General features: G+C 38.3%; 1 protein-coding gene across 1 annotated transcript in view; it reads right to left on the reverse strand.

The window, feature by feature from the left end:
- TRIM71 (tripartite motif containing 71) overlaps positions 1–17915 on the reverse strand; it is a 36206-nt gene extending 18291 nt beyond the window's left edge. Inside the window, exon 1 of the mRNA XM_053467339.1 lies at positions 16871–17915. Within this exon, the coding sequence (XP_053323314.1) occupies positions 16871–17653 (783 nt within the window). The 5' untranslated portion in view covers positions 17654–17915. The remainder of the gene's footprint in view (positions 1–16870) is intronic.
- Positions 17916–18299: the final 384 nt, after the last annotated feature.

Raw genomic sequence — 18299 nt, forward strand, 5'->3', positions numbered from 1 at the left:
CTGAACAGAAGGCTACGTAATGAATCATAACTGTCTTTAGGAAATAATGTTCATTCAAATATACACTATATAAATGTATGTGTGTATATGTGAGCAAATCCATACCAGTTCTGGAGGCAAGACAAAATGAAGACTGAACACATTTTGCCATGTTTACGCAAGTTTAAATTGTAAAAGAAAATCTCTACAAAATAATGAAGATGGTGTGACCATTTGTTTTAACCACAGTAATAGATAATCAACTCTAGGATATTGCTCCAATTCCTACAAAATGATAACCTTATCTCTCATACTATAAACCAGTATAGGAGTAGGTTGCTTTATTTACTGGTTTGGCAAAAAGGTTTATTTTTATATATATATATCTATCTCAAAGCTGTGTTCCCAAAAAGTTTAGGGGTTAAATCCCCCTCCCCCATTGGCTTTAGGACTTGTTATCTGGAGCAAGAGTGGTAGGCAGGGAAGGTCAGAGTTCGGCCACAACATTAAACTACAGGTCTTTAATTGAATCAATATTTTAGTCCTGTTGAGTAGAATGGAAGCATACTTAATTTTAAAGGGGAAATAGCTACCATTTTTCTACTCTGTAAAGCCCCTCCTTATGTTCTTTGTTATTGAAAGGAAAAAAACCTTCCAGAATTCTGTCTGACAATAAATATCCAGATTTCATGGATATGAAAAGAATGTAGAGACCAAGTGAATGTCCTATCACTGTGTATTTTCTACGTTCATTTTGAATGGTCTTTTCTTTTTTGTTTTAAGAGCTTCAGAAATACTATAAATAATATTTGAGACATGTATATTATCCACTGCCAGAACAGCTGCTTCAGTCCATACTCATACGCAAAAATGATGTGTCCACACCAAGGATCCTCACTTCCTACACTACTTGTGAACATAGACCAATGTTATAGATGTGCAATCTATTATGTCGTGAACAAGTAGAGGAAAGGGCTTTTTCGAAAATGCTTAATAGTTTCTGTCTTTAAATCAAAGTGGATCGTCTACTGAATTGCAGGCATGATTCTAAAATCAGCAGTACAATCAGATAATTTCAAAACATACGTCTTTTGTTTGAGGGGCAGCAAGAGTGTCTTAAATAACCTTAATGAATGTATCAGAGGACCTTGCATTATCTCCATATTTCTGGATCATGGGACAACTGAAGAACTAAGACCACATGAGCATACATTTTGAGAAGGTTTAAAGTAACAAAACAAGAAGGGAAGGATTAACCCCTTAATGACAAACCCCGTACATGTACGGGCTCAAAATGCATTGTTTTCAATGGGTTTAGGGACCGCCCATTGTCCTTAAGGGGTTAATTAAAAGTAGTGATAAAAAGTATAAACATCCACCCATCAATAATCCAATTCATGTTCTAAGGTATTACAAGTTCCAACTTTTTACATATCAATACTTACTAAAGTAGCAGAAACAAAGACTAGTTTGATTAATTGCAAGTAGCATAGACGATTGCCTAAGTGATAATAATAATGATTTGTGGCTTTGGGGGAAAAAACAACAAATTGTTTTTCCATAAAATAAAACCATTTTGAAACAGATAGTCTTGGTAAGAATACTAGAAAAAAATCAAGAAGAGTTAATGTGGTTATGTTTTTAAGATAAACAGGCCTTTAGCCATTTCGTAAGGTTTTAATACCTACTTTAATGCAGGAAATATGTCAAGAAAAATAAAAATCTTATACTGTGCATATTTTATCATATACTGTGAATATTTTCGTAAGTTTTATCAAGTTTAGACAGTTATACACCAGTGTTACTTTGACCTGTTCACCACAGTGAACAGTGGAACACTCGGATTATGAGTAACCGGCCCTTGAGAACACTTTAGGAATAGCTACTGGACATTCAATATGTTGACTAGAGGAAGAAAGATACATTAGACCAATGACAAGCCATCGATTCCCATTTCAAAGGTTGCTATTTAGAGGAACCACAAGGGTGACATTTCAAGAGGTTTTGCTCGGATAATAGGTGTTGTAGATGGTAGGAGATGAGATTTTCAAGAGTGAGGGCAGATAGAGAGGCCATAGAGAAGGTTCCAGAAGGTAGACACCATTAGCAAGTTAACCAGCATGTCATTAGTTCAATGTCACAGCATCCTAATATGGTGTAACTTGAGTGGAAAACAACTGTTAAAACAGTAAAGATAGACAGACACGCATATACAAAAAGTAAATACTTACGGTGTTATATTGTTGGTACAAAGTACATGTTACTTTAACGTTTTAAAGCAAAGCAGGAAAATATTAATTGTAAAATCCATTGGGATATCTGAATGTTTCCCCTATTTTGGTGGAGTATTTGCAGAGTATCATACAGCAACTATCTTGCTTAAAAAAAAAAATGACACTTGGGTATCTTTAGTAATGTTTCTATTTTTATCCGTGACATGGAAAATATACATACTTACCCTACTAATTAAACAAATATATATATACATCATTATACAACGGGGTTTAGTTAGTGATTTTTGTTGAAATGTAACAAATACAAAAAATGCAGCGATAAAAAATACCTGTTTTAACAGAAAATAAATGTATGTGGAGACAGTAACATAAGAGCACACACAGATGTAAGGCTGGTTTGTGAAAAGTTGTACACGAAAATGTGCAAATATTTAAAGGAAAATTACCCAATTCTTAATCCTCACCAGATCCGCCAGGGTATACACTGTCTTGCGATTTCCAAATTTGTAAATCTGTTAAACAAGGATCCCCACCAAAAGAGAGAACAAAATGTCAGTTTGTTATGCAGAGGACAAATTTGTAGAAAAACAGGTTGAAAATCTAAAAAGAAAAAAAACCTGAACATTAAATAATTGTTCCAAGCATGGAAACTAGATGTTTGCCTATAACTCAATAGTAGAACAATATCATAGCCCTAATTCAAGGCGACATATTTATTATTTCTAGGCTAGTCATGTTCATGACCATACCCTTGACCTGCCCCCAGACTTGACCTCTTTAAGAGCGTCCAGACACAATGGGGCAAAAGGTGGCAAACCTAGACTCAACTTACAGCTTTAGGATGGGGTTAAAGGATACTCTTTAGTCACTCGATATCTAAACATATCTAAAGGATTGGTCTTTTAAACATTTTTGTGAATACCCAGAGATAAATGCTCTAGCTTCACCACTGCAGTGAAAAGTGTGTAATCACCATGGAGAAGTTTGGGCAACGTAGCTATTGAAGCGGTTGTAATAACGCAAGCGGCATCTGAAACATCGTTGAAGATTCATACAGACGCCTCTTTTATAAGAAATAGTTTTTTTTTTTCTATTAAGATGTGCGTTAGAGCTTTTCAGACGCTCAGGGGGTTAGTGTTGCATGTGCCACACTAGAGATTAATGCCTGGAATAAGAAAAGTAGGCCCAGAGGATGACATGTGTACCTGTAGTGAAAACGTGGTAAAAGATATGAAGTAGAGAGTTATTACAAATGGAAGTTTCTCCGCTACTATTAACAGAGAGTACCTTGGGGTGCAATTCCAAGTGTACTGCTTTTCTAACGGCTTAATGGGAATGAAAAAGAATGATTGCCATATTTTCAGTACATATCGAACAGGGAGCTTCTCGACCCTGAAAAGCTATGCGGCACACACTAACGATTGTCAGGTAAACCTACAATTGCAGCGGGAACAATGCCACATCGCTCTTGATGTTACACTGGTGGCTAATAGTAACTGCCTTTTGACTGAAAAATTTCAATTGGGGGACCAAACAAATTCTTACCTCATAGAAGCAGCGTTATTAATGTGAAACCTTTAACATCGTGGGTGTATTACTATAGATGTAATAATTGCTTTTACTAACAATGTCATTATAACACAAAGAACGTCAGCACAACTGATACAACACACAGGCGTAATTAAAGGAGGAGAACACCCTAGTATCAAATTAAAAACACATTTTCAAACGTATTGTTCTGCTTTCTTCTTATAAAACAGTTCTAGTTTTTACATAATGTATAGTATAATATAATTTACATGTGTACTAGCTCTATTATCTTGGCAAACACTCTGACTGCCTTATCATACGGCCTGTGGTAAACAGTGGGACTCAGTCACCCAGTCGGACACTCTGACTGATGAAAAAGTCTACGGAGGAAAGGATTTCAGTGGACATACAGGACTTCATTAGCATTTCCTTAAACAATCATCTCAATGTATTCTAAGCATGGAAAGTCGCCCAAAAGAACACATGACTGGCAATGGCAGCCTCCAGGCCTACAGATATAGGACATTTAATGGAATAGAATGATATAAAAAAAAAAAACAAAAAAAAAAAAAAGTTTTCTGGTGATGCTAAGCTACAGTTCTGCAAATGGCACTGTATTTTATACCTAGAGAAAAATATTTTTCTCTGTGGGACTTCCCCATGAAAAGGTGTGTGACTAGTCACTCAGAGTGAAATGAAAAGAGAATGAGGTTTCTTGTCAGACTCATAGCCAAATACACAAATAAAGAAATCATTATCTACACTCCGTTGGAAATCACCTAACCTTGCGTTGCGTATAGAATGGAAATCAAGTGTAACTGCGGACGAGAGAACCTGGTACATACAGCCCAAGGCAACTGATATCAAGATGGGCCAAATGTCCGAGCTGAGACTCCAGGTCTTTTCAAAATAAGGAGACTTTCCTTTCTACATCATTAATTATCCTGCTGTTCACTTAGTTCTCCCCAATAAATAACACCCTAAAATTATAAAAGCAGCCATTGCACTTTTTCGCCTTTCTTTGTTGTTTATTGATTTTCTTTTGACTTTATGGGCGGCATTATTGATGCAATCAATAAGAGAGCCCTAAAGGATACGGATGTACCTTTGTTTCAGGTTTCATTTTGTTTGTGAGCACCCATCAGGGTATTGTACTTGCTACATATACATATATATTGTATATATGTATATATGTATATATGCATATATATTGTATGGATGTGTTATATATCATATCATATACACACACTCACACATACCACTTCCCTCTCTGTAATGCTTTTTCACAAATTAACTTTGCTAATAAAAGTTGCATGACTAAAAACTGGGTTTATTGTCCAGGAAGGGCCAATTTAGTTATTCGTCCACATATACATAGCAAAATGAAATAGGCAACCCCTTTAAGGGAACAGTTTACTGAACAAATGGAGGGGGTAGCTAATGTCATTATATAAGATTAAAGGATAAAGGGTCCCCGCTTAACAGCAAGGACAAAGGACACTTTCAAAGGACCATTAGATACACCTTGGTCAAAGGAGCTAAGTATGTGCAAGCCAATTAAAAATAATGAAGTAGAGAACGGTTTACTAGAAAACAATACATTATGAAACATTTATCTATACAGCAAATATCATACATTTCCTGTACCTGTGACTCAATACTATTACTAATATGTTCAAAATGATAAAATGGGACCATAAACCCAAGGCAACTGGATTTTCCAATTTCTTAGTCAAGAGTTATTGACTACAGAACTGGAACAGGAAGACATAACACACGTTTGTGACAAGAACAAAATACATTGGTGTTCCGAGCAGAGTCCTGTCATACGCCAGGGAACCTTTCTTAGGCTAACGCTTCCTACCCTAGAACAGAAGGATGTAGCGAGACCAAAACAGACTAACTTAAACCGCCACGGAAATAATATTCTACTTTGTGCATTTAGTACGGTGCTGGATACAGTAATGCAGATTAGACTTGAAGAAAACTTGGTTTTATTTAAATTTTCTTCCAATAAACCTCCCTTACATGCAGGCTGGCATTATAGGCAGTTGTTTTGGGCAGGGAAGGTCACCCCAAATATCACACCACACTTAGAACCTCAGGTATACCCCCGTGAAGGTTCATTTTCTACAGCACTGAACCGGGTGAAATTTTAGTGCAGTTACCATAGTGAACAAAGAGGTTTCTATTGAGTGGCCTATGTCAATAGACTTTCACTATAAGATTACAAATGGAATTATCTGTATTACTGCTATGACAAGGACAACAGTATACAGACAATTACATAGTATAAATCATGCAAAGTATTATACCAACATAAATCACATTCCTGAGAGGGTATTTGGCCCAAGTTTTGATTTGGGCATAGCCGATAAATATGACAAAATTCAATGGCACCAGAGTACGTCGGTGAGTCCTTCCTAAAATTATCTCCACAGTCTTTTGGGGTTTCTTTTTTTTAAAGAAACGGCATGGTGGACACACATTCTTTGCATATTTTATATAAAATATAGCAGGCAGCATTTGTTTGGACCCAATAGTCGAGATGTGTTTCCCCCCCATTAATAAAGCTTCTTTAGAATGTGAACATACAACGTTTAAAAACAAAAAACGAACTTCAGCATCTCAAGGTACAAAATCCGCAAGGTCAAAGTCTAGTTCACAAGGAAGGAGCCAACTCCTTCATGACGTAGGACACACAACAGACAGGAGGTGCGTATCGTGTGTGCCACTTTACTTTTATATGGAAAACACTGGGGATTCTCTAAAGGGACTAGAAAGAGTTTCAGTTTTTCCTCACTGACGTTAAAATCATGAAGGGCCAACCTCCGTGAGCTTCTGCTTCAGGAATCGCTTTGTTGGCCCTGTAGTAAGCATATTTCAATCAGCTAAATTTCTGGAAAGTCAAAAGAAGTGTAAACCTATTTTTATATTCAACACTGGGTGGATTTTTAAGTATTTTTTTCTGAGATCTTCCACTTTCCATTTACCACATTTAATTTACATAAGGACGACAAAGTGGGTTTTATTTGGAATGATTTGCACTTATTGGCGCTGCATTAAAATAGTTGGTTTTGTGTAAAACGGTAAAGAGGTAACACCTTTTATTGTGTGTACATCGCTTGATTCTTGCCATCGTTGGATGTAACTTAATTATTTTGAGCTGAATTTGTATTTGTTTATAGTAAAACCTAATTCTATTGCCTGCTTGCAAAAATCGATACAAAGTAGAGGCGCGTGTTAAAAAAGAAAAACAAATAAAGCGTTAACATACAGTGCAAAGGGGGGCCAGTCCTGGAGAGTTCTCTCCCAGTATAGCAAGGGGAGGCATGAGAAACATTAGATAGCCTGTAACCTTAAAGGTAGACCCAGCTTTCCAATTAACTACACAAACAGCGAGTACTCTGTAAAAACAAGATAAGAGTTTAATTGGATTCTACTCTACATTTCAAAGCTGCCATCCAGACAAAGCTTCCCACCCAGGCAACTGGAAGCAATCAAATTAATTAAATTAAAACACTGAATTCTAACCACTTATACCGTGGATTTGCATGCGCTAAATAAAACTGTTTATTTTACAATAGTTGGTTCTGTCCCATTACTTGACTTTCAAAGCACACAGTGTTTTTGATGTGAACATTTAACGACGTCCCTTTCTGGTGTCCACTTTTTTCTTCTTTTCTAATGCATTCCCAAATACTTGCAAGATTTCCAATGGTTAAGAAAAGAAAACAAAACAAAAACAAAAAGATGCGGTTTACAGAAACAGAAAAAATTATTTTGGAAAATTGCATTCTACATTTGAACTTCTTTGAAAGTTGTTTACTTTAAACAAATTCAAAAGTCGTCATCGCATGTCTTGGGCGGTTATATGAATTTAAGTATTGCCTAACCTAATCACCCATATGTTTATTGAGCCGTTTCTAGCAAAGGTTTGCAGAATTCCCCAAGCGTATAATATTCTATTTAACATTAAGTAATTGGATCCAAAATTACAAAAACTGTAAAATTGGTCAGGAAATTGAAAAATTAAACAGAGGTTGTGGTCATGTTTAGACATCTGTTTGTACAAGTAAAAAACATTAAAACAATGTAATTATAACATTTGAAATGCGTTGCTAAACGCATAGGTGCTAATTTCCATATAATTTCAGTATTGTTGACTATTTGACAGGAATCATCTACTCAGCTTGTCTTAGAATCTTTACACTGTGTTCAAAACAATAGGTTTTAAGCAATTAGCTGACTACCCCCATGTTAATTGACAAAGGCAACTAAGAAGAGACTCTCGATATGCAAAGATTATAATTTTGCAGTATATATATGGTATCTCGGTAGTGAGGACCACCTTCTACTAAGATGCACTTTTGAATCTGTAATGTTTTGGTTTTTTTTGGGGGGGGGAATCCGTGAAGCAACCTATTTATACGAGACAGGTAAGTGGTAACTGCACATAAGCATACCCGGGCATTCTCTGGGCTTGACTCGGACTCTCTGGGTAAAATGCTGCTTCCCCGGGTCTTTGGGTCACACTTCTCTTTCTCTGGGCAGGAGAGCACCAACTCCTAATCCGTTGGCCGTTGGGAAGTCCCAGTGTATGCACATGAGTTTACATGATGTTGATGCATTCTCTCTTAGCAGCTGGGGTCAGGACATTCTCCAGGACCTCACATGGAGGGTGCCATAGAAGAAGCTTGGCACCTAATGCGATGTGTTTAGGATGCTTTGTGGTTTGCCAGGAACCGTCTGATCCTGGTTAGGGAACAGCTCTGATACTATCGCAGGCTGATCCTAAGCTTGCCAAGAGACTACTACATCAGTGACAGTTTTGAGGAGGATTAATCCTCAGGCCTGACTCTTCTAAACGCCTATAACCCATGGACACATTGTCACCCCCCCCCAAAACTCAATTTAATTCCAGTCACAAGGCCACTATTTCTGCCCCAGTAACTGTTAAAATCTTTTTTCACTGTTGCTTTGTTGTGTTTTGCACGGTGGCCTGTATGTTCAGTTCTTCAATAAACCTAATCAAGCCAAGGGGAGCTACATATCAACATGTGAGTACATAGAAAGGATGGGGGTAAGCAGCACTGCAGAGTGTTTCTCACATGGAAATGGAAAGACAGTGGCTTTTTCATTAACATAACGATTATTTCTTTAAGCTATCCAACATCTGTCATTCAGCGCATTCAGGACATACTTTCATATAGGAGAGGTAGGTAATCTTTGTGTTCAGAAAATATATACCTCCCAGGTATCTGTTTTTTTAGAATGACAGTTTTTCTTTAGGATCAAATTGTCTCTGTCACAAACTTTATTCTTTTTTGTATCAATATATTTCTTACGTTTCAATGGTTTATATTCAATATCCTAATAACATAATGGAAATGAATAAAAAAAACCACTACTATTGTTACACTATTATTTTTCCCACTGATGGAAAGGGTTAAGCCAATCCTTTGTATATAGCAGTCTTACACTTTGGGAAATCTTTCACTGGGAAAGTTGAAATTTTAGCGATTGTGGTTGTCTACAAAAAACAGAACATGCAGAGCTTTTAATCCTGTAAGAGATTATTGGCTTTATATTACCGCAAAGAAAGTATTTAACCCTTAAATAGAGGGGTATACCGATTTGAACAGTTATACGGGGGGGGGCTATATAGCGGTTTTAAAATTAATACTACAGCAAAACCCTATGTTTAAAATGTTCTTTAGTTTTTAAAGATGGTTGAAAGCATTTGTATTTAACCCTCAACCCGACGGACAAACTCAAGTAGGGGTCAGGGGTGCGCAGGTTGGTATGATGGTCTAGGTAAGATAGACAGGTTGTGATAGAAAGGACAGAATGATAAAAAAAAAATGTCTTCAAAAAGACATTTTTCCCTTTTTCAACAAGAATCTGTGGCGGTAAATGCTATAAGATTCATCTGGCAATTTTGAATGATTCTTCAAAAGAAAAATTGGATTTAGCCTCATTATCACAAGAGAAGTGATAGTCAAAACCTGAAAGGCATAGTGTAGTGTTGTTTTTGTCTAAGATATTTTCTCTTTTAAGCATAATCAAACTCTGAACGTTTGAATACTTTGCCTTTCCCATTATTTGTTGGAAGTTTAAAGTTCATTCAAAATATTCTGGCCATTTACTGAAAATGTGCAGCAGATTGTGGAGAACATGAAACAAATCTACTCCTACTAGGGGCCATTCAGCCTGTTATCAAAAATTATATATATTAATTTACATTATTTTAAATGTAAAGTTCTATTCTAACTGATATTATGTAATAAAAGCAAGACAATAAGTTCTTCTTCTTAACCAATATAAGTGTAGTGGTAGAGGTGAAGGAGTGAAAAAACCAAGAGGGAGATATGAGTTTTCAAGAAGGCATCTCTTTAATCATATCTGTATAACTAGACAGTACCATCACAAACTCACTCTAAACATTATTCAAATAAAGTAAATTTATTAAGATACCATACCTCCTGTACGAACTACCTTAGTAGACCTACAAGCCTGCAAGGAATTACAACGTTTTGGCTTTAAGTAAAGAAACTAATGCAAGTATCGCCTGGTACCCATTCTACAGAGCTCGGACCCGATGGTGCTAAATAAATAATAGTTCACTGAGCGCAATTTTGTGAAAGGTGGAATGGCGGCAGCTACGTCAACATTGATGTCAATGTCGGGCTGTGATGGTTGACACTAGAGCTAAGGTGGTAGATAAAAAGTCCTACAGGTTAGTACACATCACACAATAAAGCATCCAGTGGGATGTCCACCACCATATAATAGATATGTGGCTCTCAAAAGCCACCTGGAAGCATCTGGGTTTCTGTAGGATTTGGCTCATTTCTCACCCCCAAGATTTTAGTCTACCTTTTTCGGCAACATTCAATAAGAAGTAAAATAAGTGAAGCACATACTAAGACACAGAGTGTAAGACATTGCGTAACCACATGCTGCCTATCCGGAAGCAAAGTCTCGGTACACAGAGTACAAAACATAGGTTCGCTGACAGTTTTCAGACACGTGCTTCCACATTCAGTTTGTAAGGATGACATTCGGAAAAACAGGGTATGTAGGCAGTGTCTGTTCTCTACCGCTGATAGCAATAAAGGAGATAATAGGATACACTTTAATGGTTTAATAGATAAAATACCTCCAGCTATCTCCATGTTCAGTTAATAGAGGAACGGAGTCAGGATGGAATGCGGTGAAGAAATACTTAAAAACAACAAACAGCAGCGTTCCAAAGAACTTACACCTACATAATAAAAGGGTTGTTAAGGGGTTTAGAAACTAAGCACTTAACACTTATTGGGGTGTGATAAACTTTTTTTGCCTGGGGGAAATAGAGCATCATTTTTGTCTCGGCAAAATGTTACATGTGTACATGTTGTAAAAGTGTCTTTTTATTTTTTAAAGGCTAACAACACCTATTCTGTGCCTTTTATCTTTTGTTTTGGTGTTAACAATAAAATTATTATTGAGGCTGTAAATGTCCCTTAAAACAATAGCAATATATATATCTATAATCTGAACAAAACATTTTTTCACAGCAAAAGAAGTGTTTTAAGGCATTTTAAGAGTTCGCTACCATGCAATAAGTGATCTTTAATCTGCATATCCCATAAAAGGAAATTAAAACAGTATAAAATGTTACTATTTTTAAAACAGTAACAGGTTTAAAGCAAATATTCTAGTCTTACATACAATTTATACTATCACTTCCTGTGCGGCATATCCGCAAACCGAAGAAGGCACGCTTCTATTAAGAATCCGTGTTTAAAAGCAAGTACAAGAAAACAACCCATACAATTCACATGCACACAATTTGGAAAATGTACAAATGGTTTAAGAAGAAGAAGAAAAAAAAAAAGTTGCACGTCTCCCATCAAAACAACAAAATCAAATGTGGCTGCAAAACATTACGCGACTGATGTTTAAAGGCTGGTTCATCCTGTTCATACATATTATGCTGCAGACATGATTTCACTTGCTTGTGGTATCTTTATAAAATCACCAGGATATATTTGATCAGCCTTCATAAAGAAAACAAAGTAAAAAAAACAAAAAACAATTGTTTTGTTTAAATGTGTGCTCTGCTTAATACTATAACTCGAGTTCCGTTTATGGTTTTGCTTCCATCAAGTTTTTACACAAAGAATATTACACACGGTCTTTCTGTTCTTGCAAATAGTAGAGATTTCAGGTTTTAATATTTTTTTTTTTTTTTTTACCAGAATAAAAGGGTTAAAGTGCTCTAAGAAAATATTTTTAAAAAGCACTAAAAATAAAGTAGCTACCAGCTATGTTGTACATTTTTCAAGAAATGCAATTTTACTAAAAGGAACTGTCCCTTACACAATAGAATATATACAATATGTATTCATGGCTGCCATACCTCTCATACGAAGACATTTAGCTTTAACATTCAAAGGTAGTTGCTTCATGGCAAGAACATTTTTAGAATTCCCATAATTGCTGACACTGTGCCCTTTGTATGTATAATATATATAGTATTGTTCCATACTAATATTATATGTGTATATATATATATATATATATATATATATATAAATTCTAGAAAAGGAATATTTACATGAATAAAAAAAAGCACATAGCATTATTTAAATAAATTAACTTTTTAAATGTATCTTGTATATTTCACAACTCTGGATAGAACACAGCACAAAATATTATTCAATAAGGGCTAAAAATATTTTTTTATCATTGTACTTTATTTTCTTCTGTTACAACTGAAAAAAAAACATCTTGCCAGCTCAAATCAAAAACGGCCACAAACCAAAAGCGACATATCGCACCAAGGCCATTTAATTTAGGCTTGGGTAATGCGAACAATGTCACCAACATTGAAGAAGTTTCAAATCCTCACATCTTTGAAGTCCTGCACAATTACCCCAAGGAAATAAAACCCTGGAGGAATTTATTGACTCTGGGACAATGGCCTTTGAGCTCATTACCCCAAATGCAGAGACAGTGCTCGGGGAATGTTTGGAAAACAGACACTGTGGTGCCTGTTATCACAATAATGGTGGGCTATTTAGGGTCTTCAAATAAAAGGACTTCTAGATAGGAAACCCCAAATCACCAAACATTAACCTTTTCAGGGATTGTTTTAGGGCTTTTCTCATTGAGCAGAAGGGTGCGGAAAAAGGACAGATGTTCTTGCAGACACCAATAAAATAATAAAGCGCACATCATGGGGATTCAGAAACTGTAAAATGATCAGATAATATTTACATAAATAAAAAAAAAAAAAAATAAATACACACCATTATAAGAGCTATGAACCGAAAAAACTAAATCAATTGGAATCTTTGCAACATGCTACAAGATTGTTTCCAATATGGGATCAAGTGCTTTTCTTCCCTTTACAGAGAGAGTAAAAAAAACGATCTTACTATTTCCATATGGAGGCTTGTGTAATATATATATAAATAAATATGTTTATTACACACACACACACAATTAGAAGATTATATATATTATATATATATATATATATAATTTAATCTTATTACGCACACACATAAATATATAAATATAAAACACATATACACAGAAACGTATAAATGAATTATCTATAGCGTAAAATAACCCTTTAAAAACCAGTGTGCACAGTTGCAGAAGGAATATAATGGAATTACATGCATAGAATTACTGAATACACTTCCTACTAATGTGCAAAAAAAGATAAACAACATTGATTAGTAATCAAAAATCATATATTATTTAAACTATACATAAAAAAAAATGTACTTCCCCTTTTCTCACAGTGCGTAGGTAACATTAGCAGAAGCTGAAAAAACTGAAAATTTACCATTTTTAATAAGGCTTTTAGTTTAGTGGACTTTATGATTTTGCCTGTGATTTTTTTTCAATAGAAGACCAAAAAAAAAATGCTTAGATATGTCCCGTCTGTACAAACGATGAGCAATCATTGGAAAATCCACCCAACTTTACACCCCAACCACCACAAGACAAAAAAAGACAAGTTTGAGGAACAAGACGCTTACTCAGAAGACAGTCTGCTAGTGAGTAGACAGGCAGATTAATCATAACATGCGTTTGGGAAATCTGTTGCGTTTGATTAAAATATATATGCCTTAACATAGAAGGAATGTGAGCGCGTATCAAAAGAGAAAAAAACTTTAGGTTTACAAAGGACCCTTGTGAAGGCAAAAGACGTGATTTTCAGAAAGTCAATTTGTCCATTGGAGGGACCGAAATATCACTTTTCGGCCTTATAGAATAACCTGTATCCCTTACATAAAAGTCTTTCTACGGCCCTTACTACATGTGAAGTTATCTATTTTTCCTACCTGCTGTAAGAGCATAATCATTTCCTTAGTTCTTGGCCTTGACTTACATGTAGGATGACATCATGCCTATCTTACACACGCTTTCCCTCACTGTTAGGAAGTGTTTACCACTTCTGCAGAAAGGCTATTCCACCCATCCACAATCCTCTTTAATGAAGAAACGCCTTCCTAGGTTACAGCTAACCCTCTGATCTAATTTTTTTTTGAGTATGACCTCATTGTCTGATGTACAACCGAAGAGACGAAGACCGGTTATGCATGCTTTTCTCCAAGATGTTCTCATTTGTAACACTTTAAAGTGTCAGGGGTTTAAGCAGGACACTTAGCTTTATGGCACTTGAAAAGCTTTTGTAGAACATACCACAGAACATCCCGGCAGCGTTTATTTTGTTCTTATATTAAGCTTTATACGAGTAGCGTACCTCCCTCACCAAGGTCCATCGGTGGGGCCTACAAATGAATTCTCACCTTGTAGATAGCCCCAGAGATCTGAGGGAAAGACCTCTTGAACCTTGAAAGCCCACACAGCTCTACATCTTGGTTAAAAGTATGATGGCCAACTGAGAAGACAGAGGACACTAGCAAATACATTACTTTCTGTGACGAATACGGCGATAACCATTACCTGTTGGCCAACACAATTTTTGAAGCCGCAGCAGGACACACTCAGAAATCAATATAAAAATCACAAAACATTAGCTGCCGGCGGTAGGATTTTAGGAAACGTGGGTAGCTGGATTAGTCTCGCCCTAAATCATGTTTTTTTAAGTGAGAAACAGCTCCTTAGGCCCTAGCTGCCAAAAAGACAGCATGTGTACCCAGCGTCTATACTCTACAACGTCGGCTTCATACTACGTGCAACCTATTAAATAATCAGTACCCCAATGGCTACTTAATAAACTTTCGCGATGTGCAAATAAAACTACTTTACAGGTATCTTCGGGTCTTTTCTACTGAAGGCGATGGTTTACTGACATACTTAAAACAACAAAAGACATCAGCCTGCAGCTACTCGACCGTTATTATGATTCATCGTCTCTTCTAGACCATCAGCCCCTCGGAACACGTGTAGAAGATGACGAGTGTGCTCAGAGCTCTTAAGAGAACACTTTTATTCAATGTTTCTAAGGTTTAATCTTCACGAAGCAGGACTTATTTTTTTTCTCTAGGCGTATTTTGACCATGTTTGAGACTTTTCAAGGGTTAAAGGCGATCCAAACCTAGAGCCTGCTCTAGAACGTGCACGGGTCTCAATAACATACAGAAGTGGAAATAGCAAACAACGAGCACTGCTACGGCAGCACAATTTATAAATACACCAGTCGGGTGGACGGCATTAAGAGTCACAACATTTCATGAGTTCATTGATGACAATCACACACAATATATGTGATCACGGCAAATATTCTGGCTCGCCTAACTCATTTAACTATACGCGGTACCCAGCCTACCAAGAATTGCCTTGTTAGATATTAACTATGCTTAAAACAAATAGCATATAACCGACGTTTGCAATTTTCTTAAAATACCAAGGATTTGTGCCATTTAACGGAATCACGTCTGAGACATCATATTTTATGATTTATACTGAGTGCCCTGCAATTGATTGCAGAAGAGTAATAGAACACAACTATGTAAGCGAAACACAGATTGTCAATTAATTCCCCATACAAATAATAAGCATTTAAACGCCAAGGGGATGATGAACAGAAGCATTTGCAAAAAAGTCAACTTTTTGGAACCCACTTAACATTTTCACTAGCGGATCTCTTTCTTCAACAATAGCAAAAAAAAGTTAGAAAAATCATGTTGCTCGTCTCTGGCACACAAAGGGTTTAACCCCACATCCATTTGTCATTTTGACGTGCCAAGGTTACATCACAAAGGTTCAACCATTCATAAAATTAACATGCTGAGCACAACTTATGATGAATAAATAATATATAATATGATTAAAATGAAAATATTATGAATAATAATAATAATATGTTAATAATAAAGAGGGGGTTCAAAATGGGATGTGGAAAACATTGCTTGGTACAGCAACACATGGAAAATACAAATACCCCCCAAACAACAACAGGACGGCACATGAAACAGAGCAACACAAGATGTGACAATATATGTGACAATACAGATACACAGGATGGGAAGTACACAGCAGACAACATAACAACAAACATATCAACATAACATATCACACAGTAACAACACAGCACACAGTAACAAGACCAAGCATTGGGCTTAAAACTGTGAAATTGTTCGGATTTGGTTTTTTTTTCTCCACACAAACCTTTTCTGAGTGAAATGGAAACATACCCTGTTATTTATTTATTTATTTATATCTATACACACACATTTTATTATATCAATATTATACACACGTTATTTATACATACATACACATACGTAATCTATACAAACCGGGAAGAGACTGCACGCTGTTGATAAACGGAATATTGGGAAGCGCCCGTTTAGGCGGCACGTCCCCCGTCAGCTGCGGGACACTCCGTTCCTACAGTATTTATAGATGAACTGTACAGACACACCTCCGTGTTATGTATACACAGCGCGCTATGTACGCCATGGATGCTATTTCTACCGTATGACCGGCGGACACACAGACATATAGACAGACAGACAGACACACAGACAGAGAGTTAAGGACAGACAGACATATAGATGGACAGAGTTAAGGACAAAGCCCCAGGAGGGGTAAACAGTAATTCTGTATAAGTTCGCCCCATAATTGCCCCCAGTCACGGGGTTCCGACTCACCTCCTCGTCGTGCTGCTGGCAGTAGGCGAGCCTCTCCGGGTACACGGACAGGATGGAGAAGGCGCTGCCCTGGTAGGAGGAGGAGGAGGTGGAAGAGGATGAGGTAGTAGCGGCGCTGGAGCCCGCGGAGTTACACGGGGAGCCCGGAGCTCTGTGTCCCGGGCCGGGGAAGCGCTCTATGAAGTGGTCCTTGGTCAGTCTGACCCGCTGGTGGGCCATGAGGCAGTTATCGCACAGGTTCTCCTGGCAGTCCAGGCAGTGAGAGCTGGCACCGTTGCCCTCATCGCAGGAGGAGCAGCGGGGCTCCGGCTGGTTGGGGGGTCCCCTACGCAGGAGGCTGGAGGAAGAACAAGATGCTGAGCGGACTCTGGGCTGCTGCCTCCGGGCGCAACTCCCAGCACCTCCGCCCCGACTCCCATTACTCTGGGGCTCATCAGCACCCCCCACCACCGCATCCAGCAGGTTGCTGAGGTGCAGGAAGGTGGAGGAAGGCAAGGCGTCCATGCCAGCCTCGGACATGAGCACCTTGTGGTCGCAAACGGGACAACGCAGCTGCAAGGAGTCCCCGGGGCCCCTGTGGCCCTCCAAACACTGCCTGCAGAAGGCGTGCAAGCAAGGCAAGACGTGCAGCCTGCGGGGAGCGGAGCCCAGGCTGCTGCCTCCACCACTGCTGCTTGAGGTTTGAGAGGAGGACGAGCTGGAGGAGGAGATGGGGGCAGAGGACACGCACATCTCCTTACACAGGGGGCACAGCTGGAAATCTGACTCCGGGAATGAAGCCATTTACATGGGGAGAGGGGGCAGTGTGATAAACACCCAATTAGGAGCCGCAAGTTCATATAGGAGGAATCATTGAAGCTTCTTTAACGGCGGGGTCTGATGACAAACGAGGCAGCGGGACAGACTGCCGCCGATCGGCCAGGATTTGGGGACGGCTCTGCCGGCTGACCCCGCTCACACGCCCCTTCGCTCCAGGGCTTGTTTACAGCGAGTGATTGTATCGATCTTCCAGGTGTAATCAATAAGCGGCACTCTGCTGTCAGCGGTCCTCCCCGGATAATAAATCTCCGGAACACACCATGGGGGTGCCCCAAAACCACCCGAGGGTGACAGTCAAACTTTTACGGAACCCTCGCCCGGTGCCAACCTCTACAGTGGTTGCCCCCTCTCCCGGAGCGCTGCCCTGGACCGCACGACTCAGCGGGCCCCCCAAAGCTTAAAAATCCATCTCGCCCTCAGCACTCCATAGCCCCGTATGGCCGGCACACCCCCCTCCGAGCATCAGATCCCCTTCCCGCTGTCATCCCCTCGCTGCGCCTCCATGTCAGGCGTGCGGAACGGACCCTTTTCTAGTAACTGGAACACGCCTCCCCCAAACAATAATAAATACAGTCCGGTAGTAATCCGCACGGACGAGGTGTGTGGGAGT

The sequence above is a fragment of the Spea bombifrons genome, chromosome 5 (genome assembly GCF_027358695.1).
Source record: "Spea bombifrons isolate aSpeBom1 chromosome 5, aSpeBom1.2.pri, whole genome shotgun sequence".
NCBI classification, from domain to species: domain Eukaryota; kingdom Metazoa; phylum Chordata; class Amphibia; order Anura; family Pelobatidae; genus Spea; species Spea bombifrons.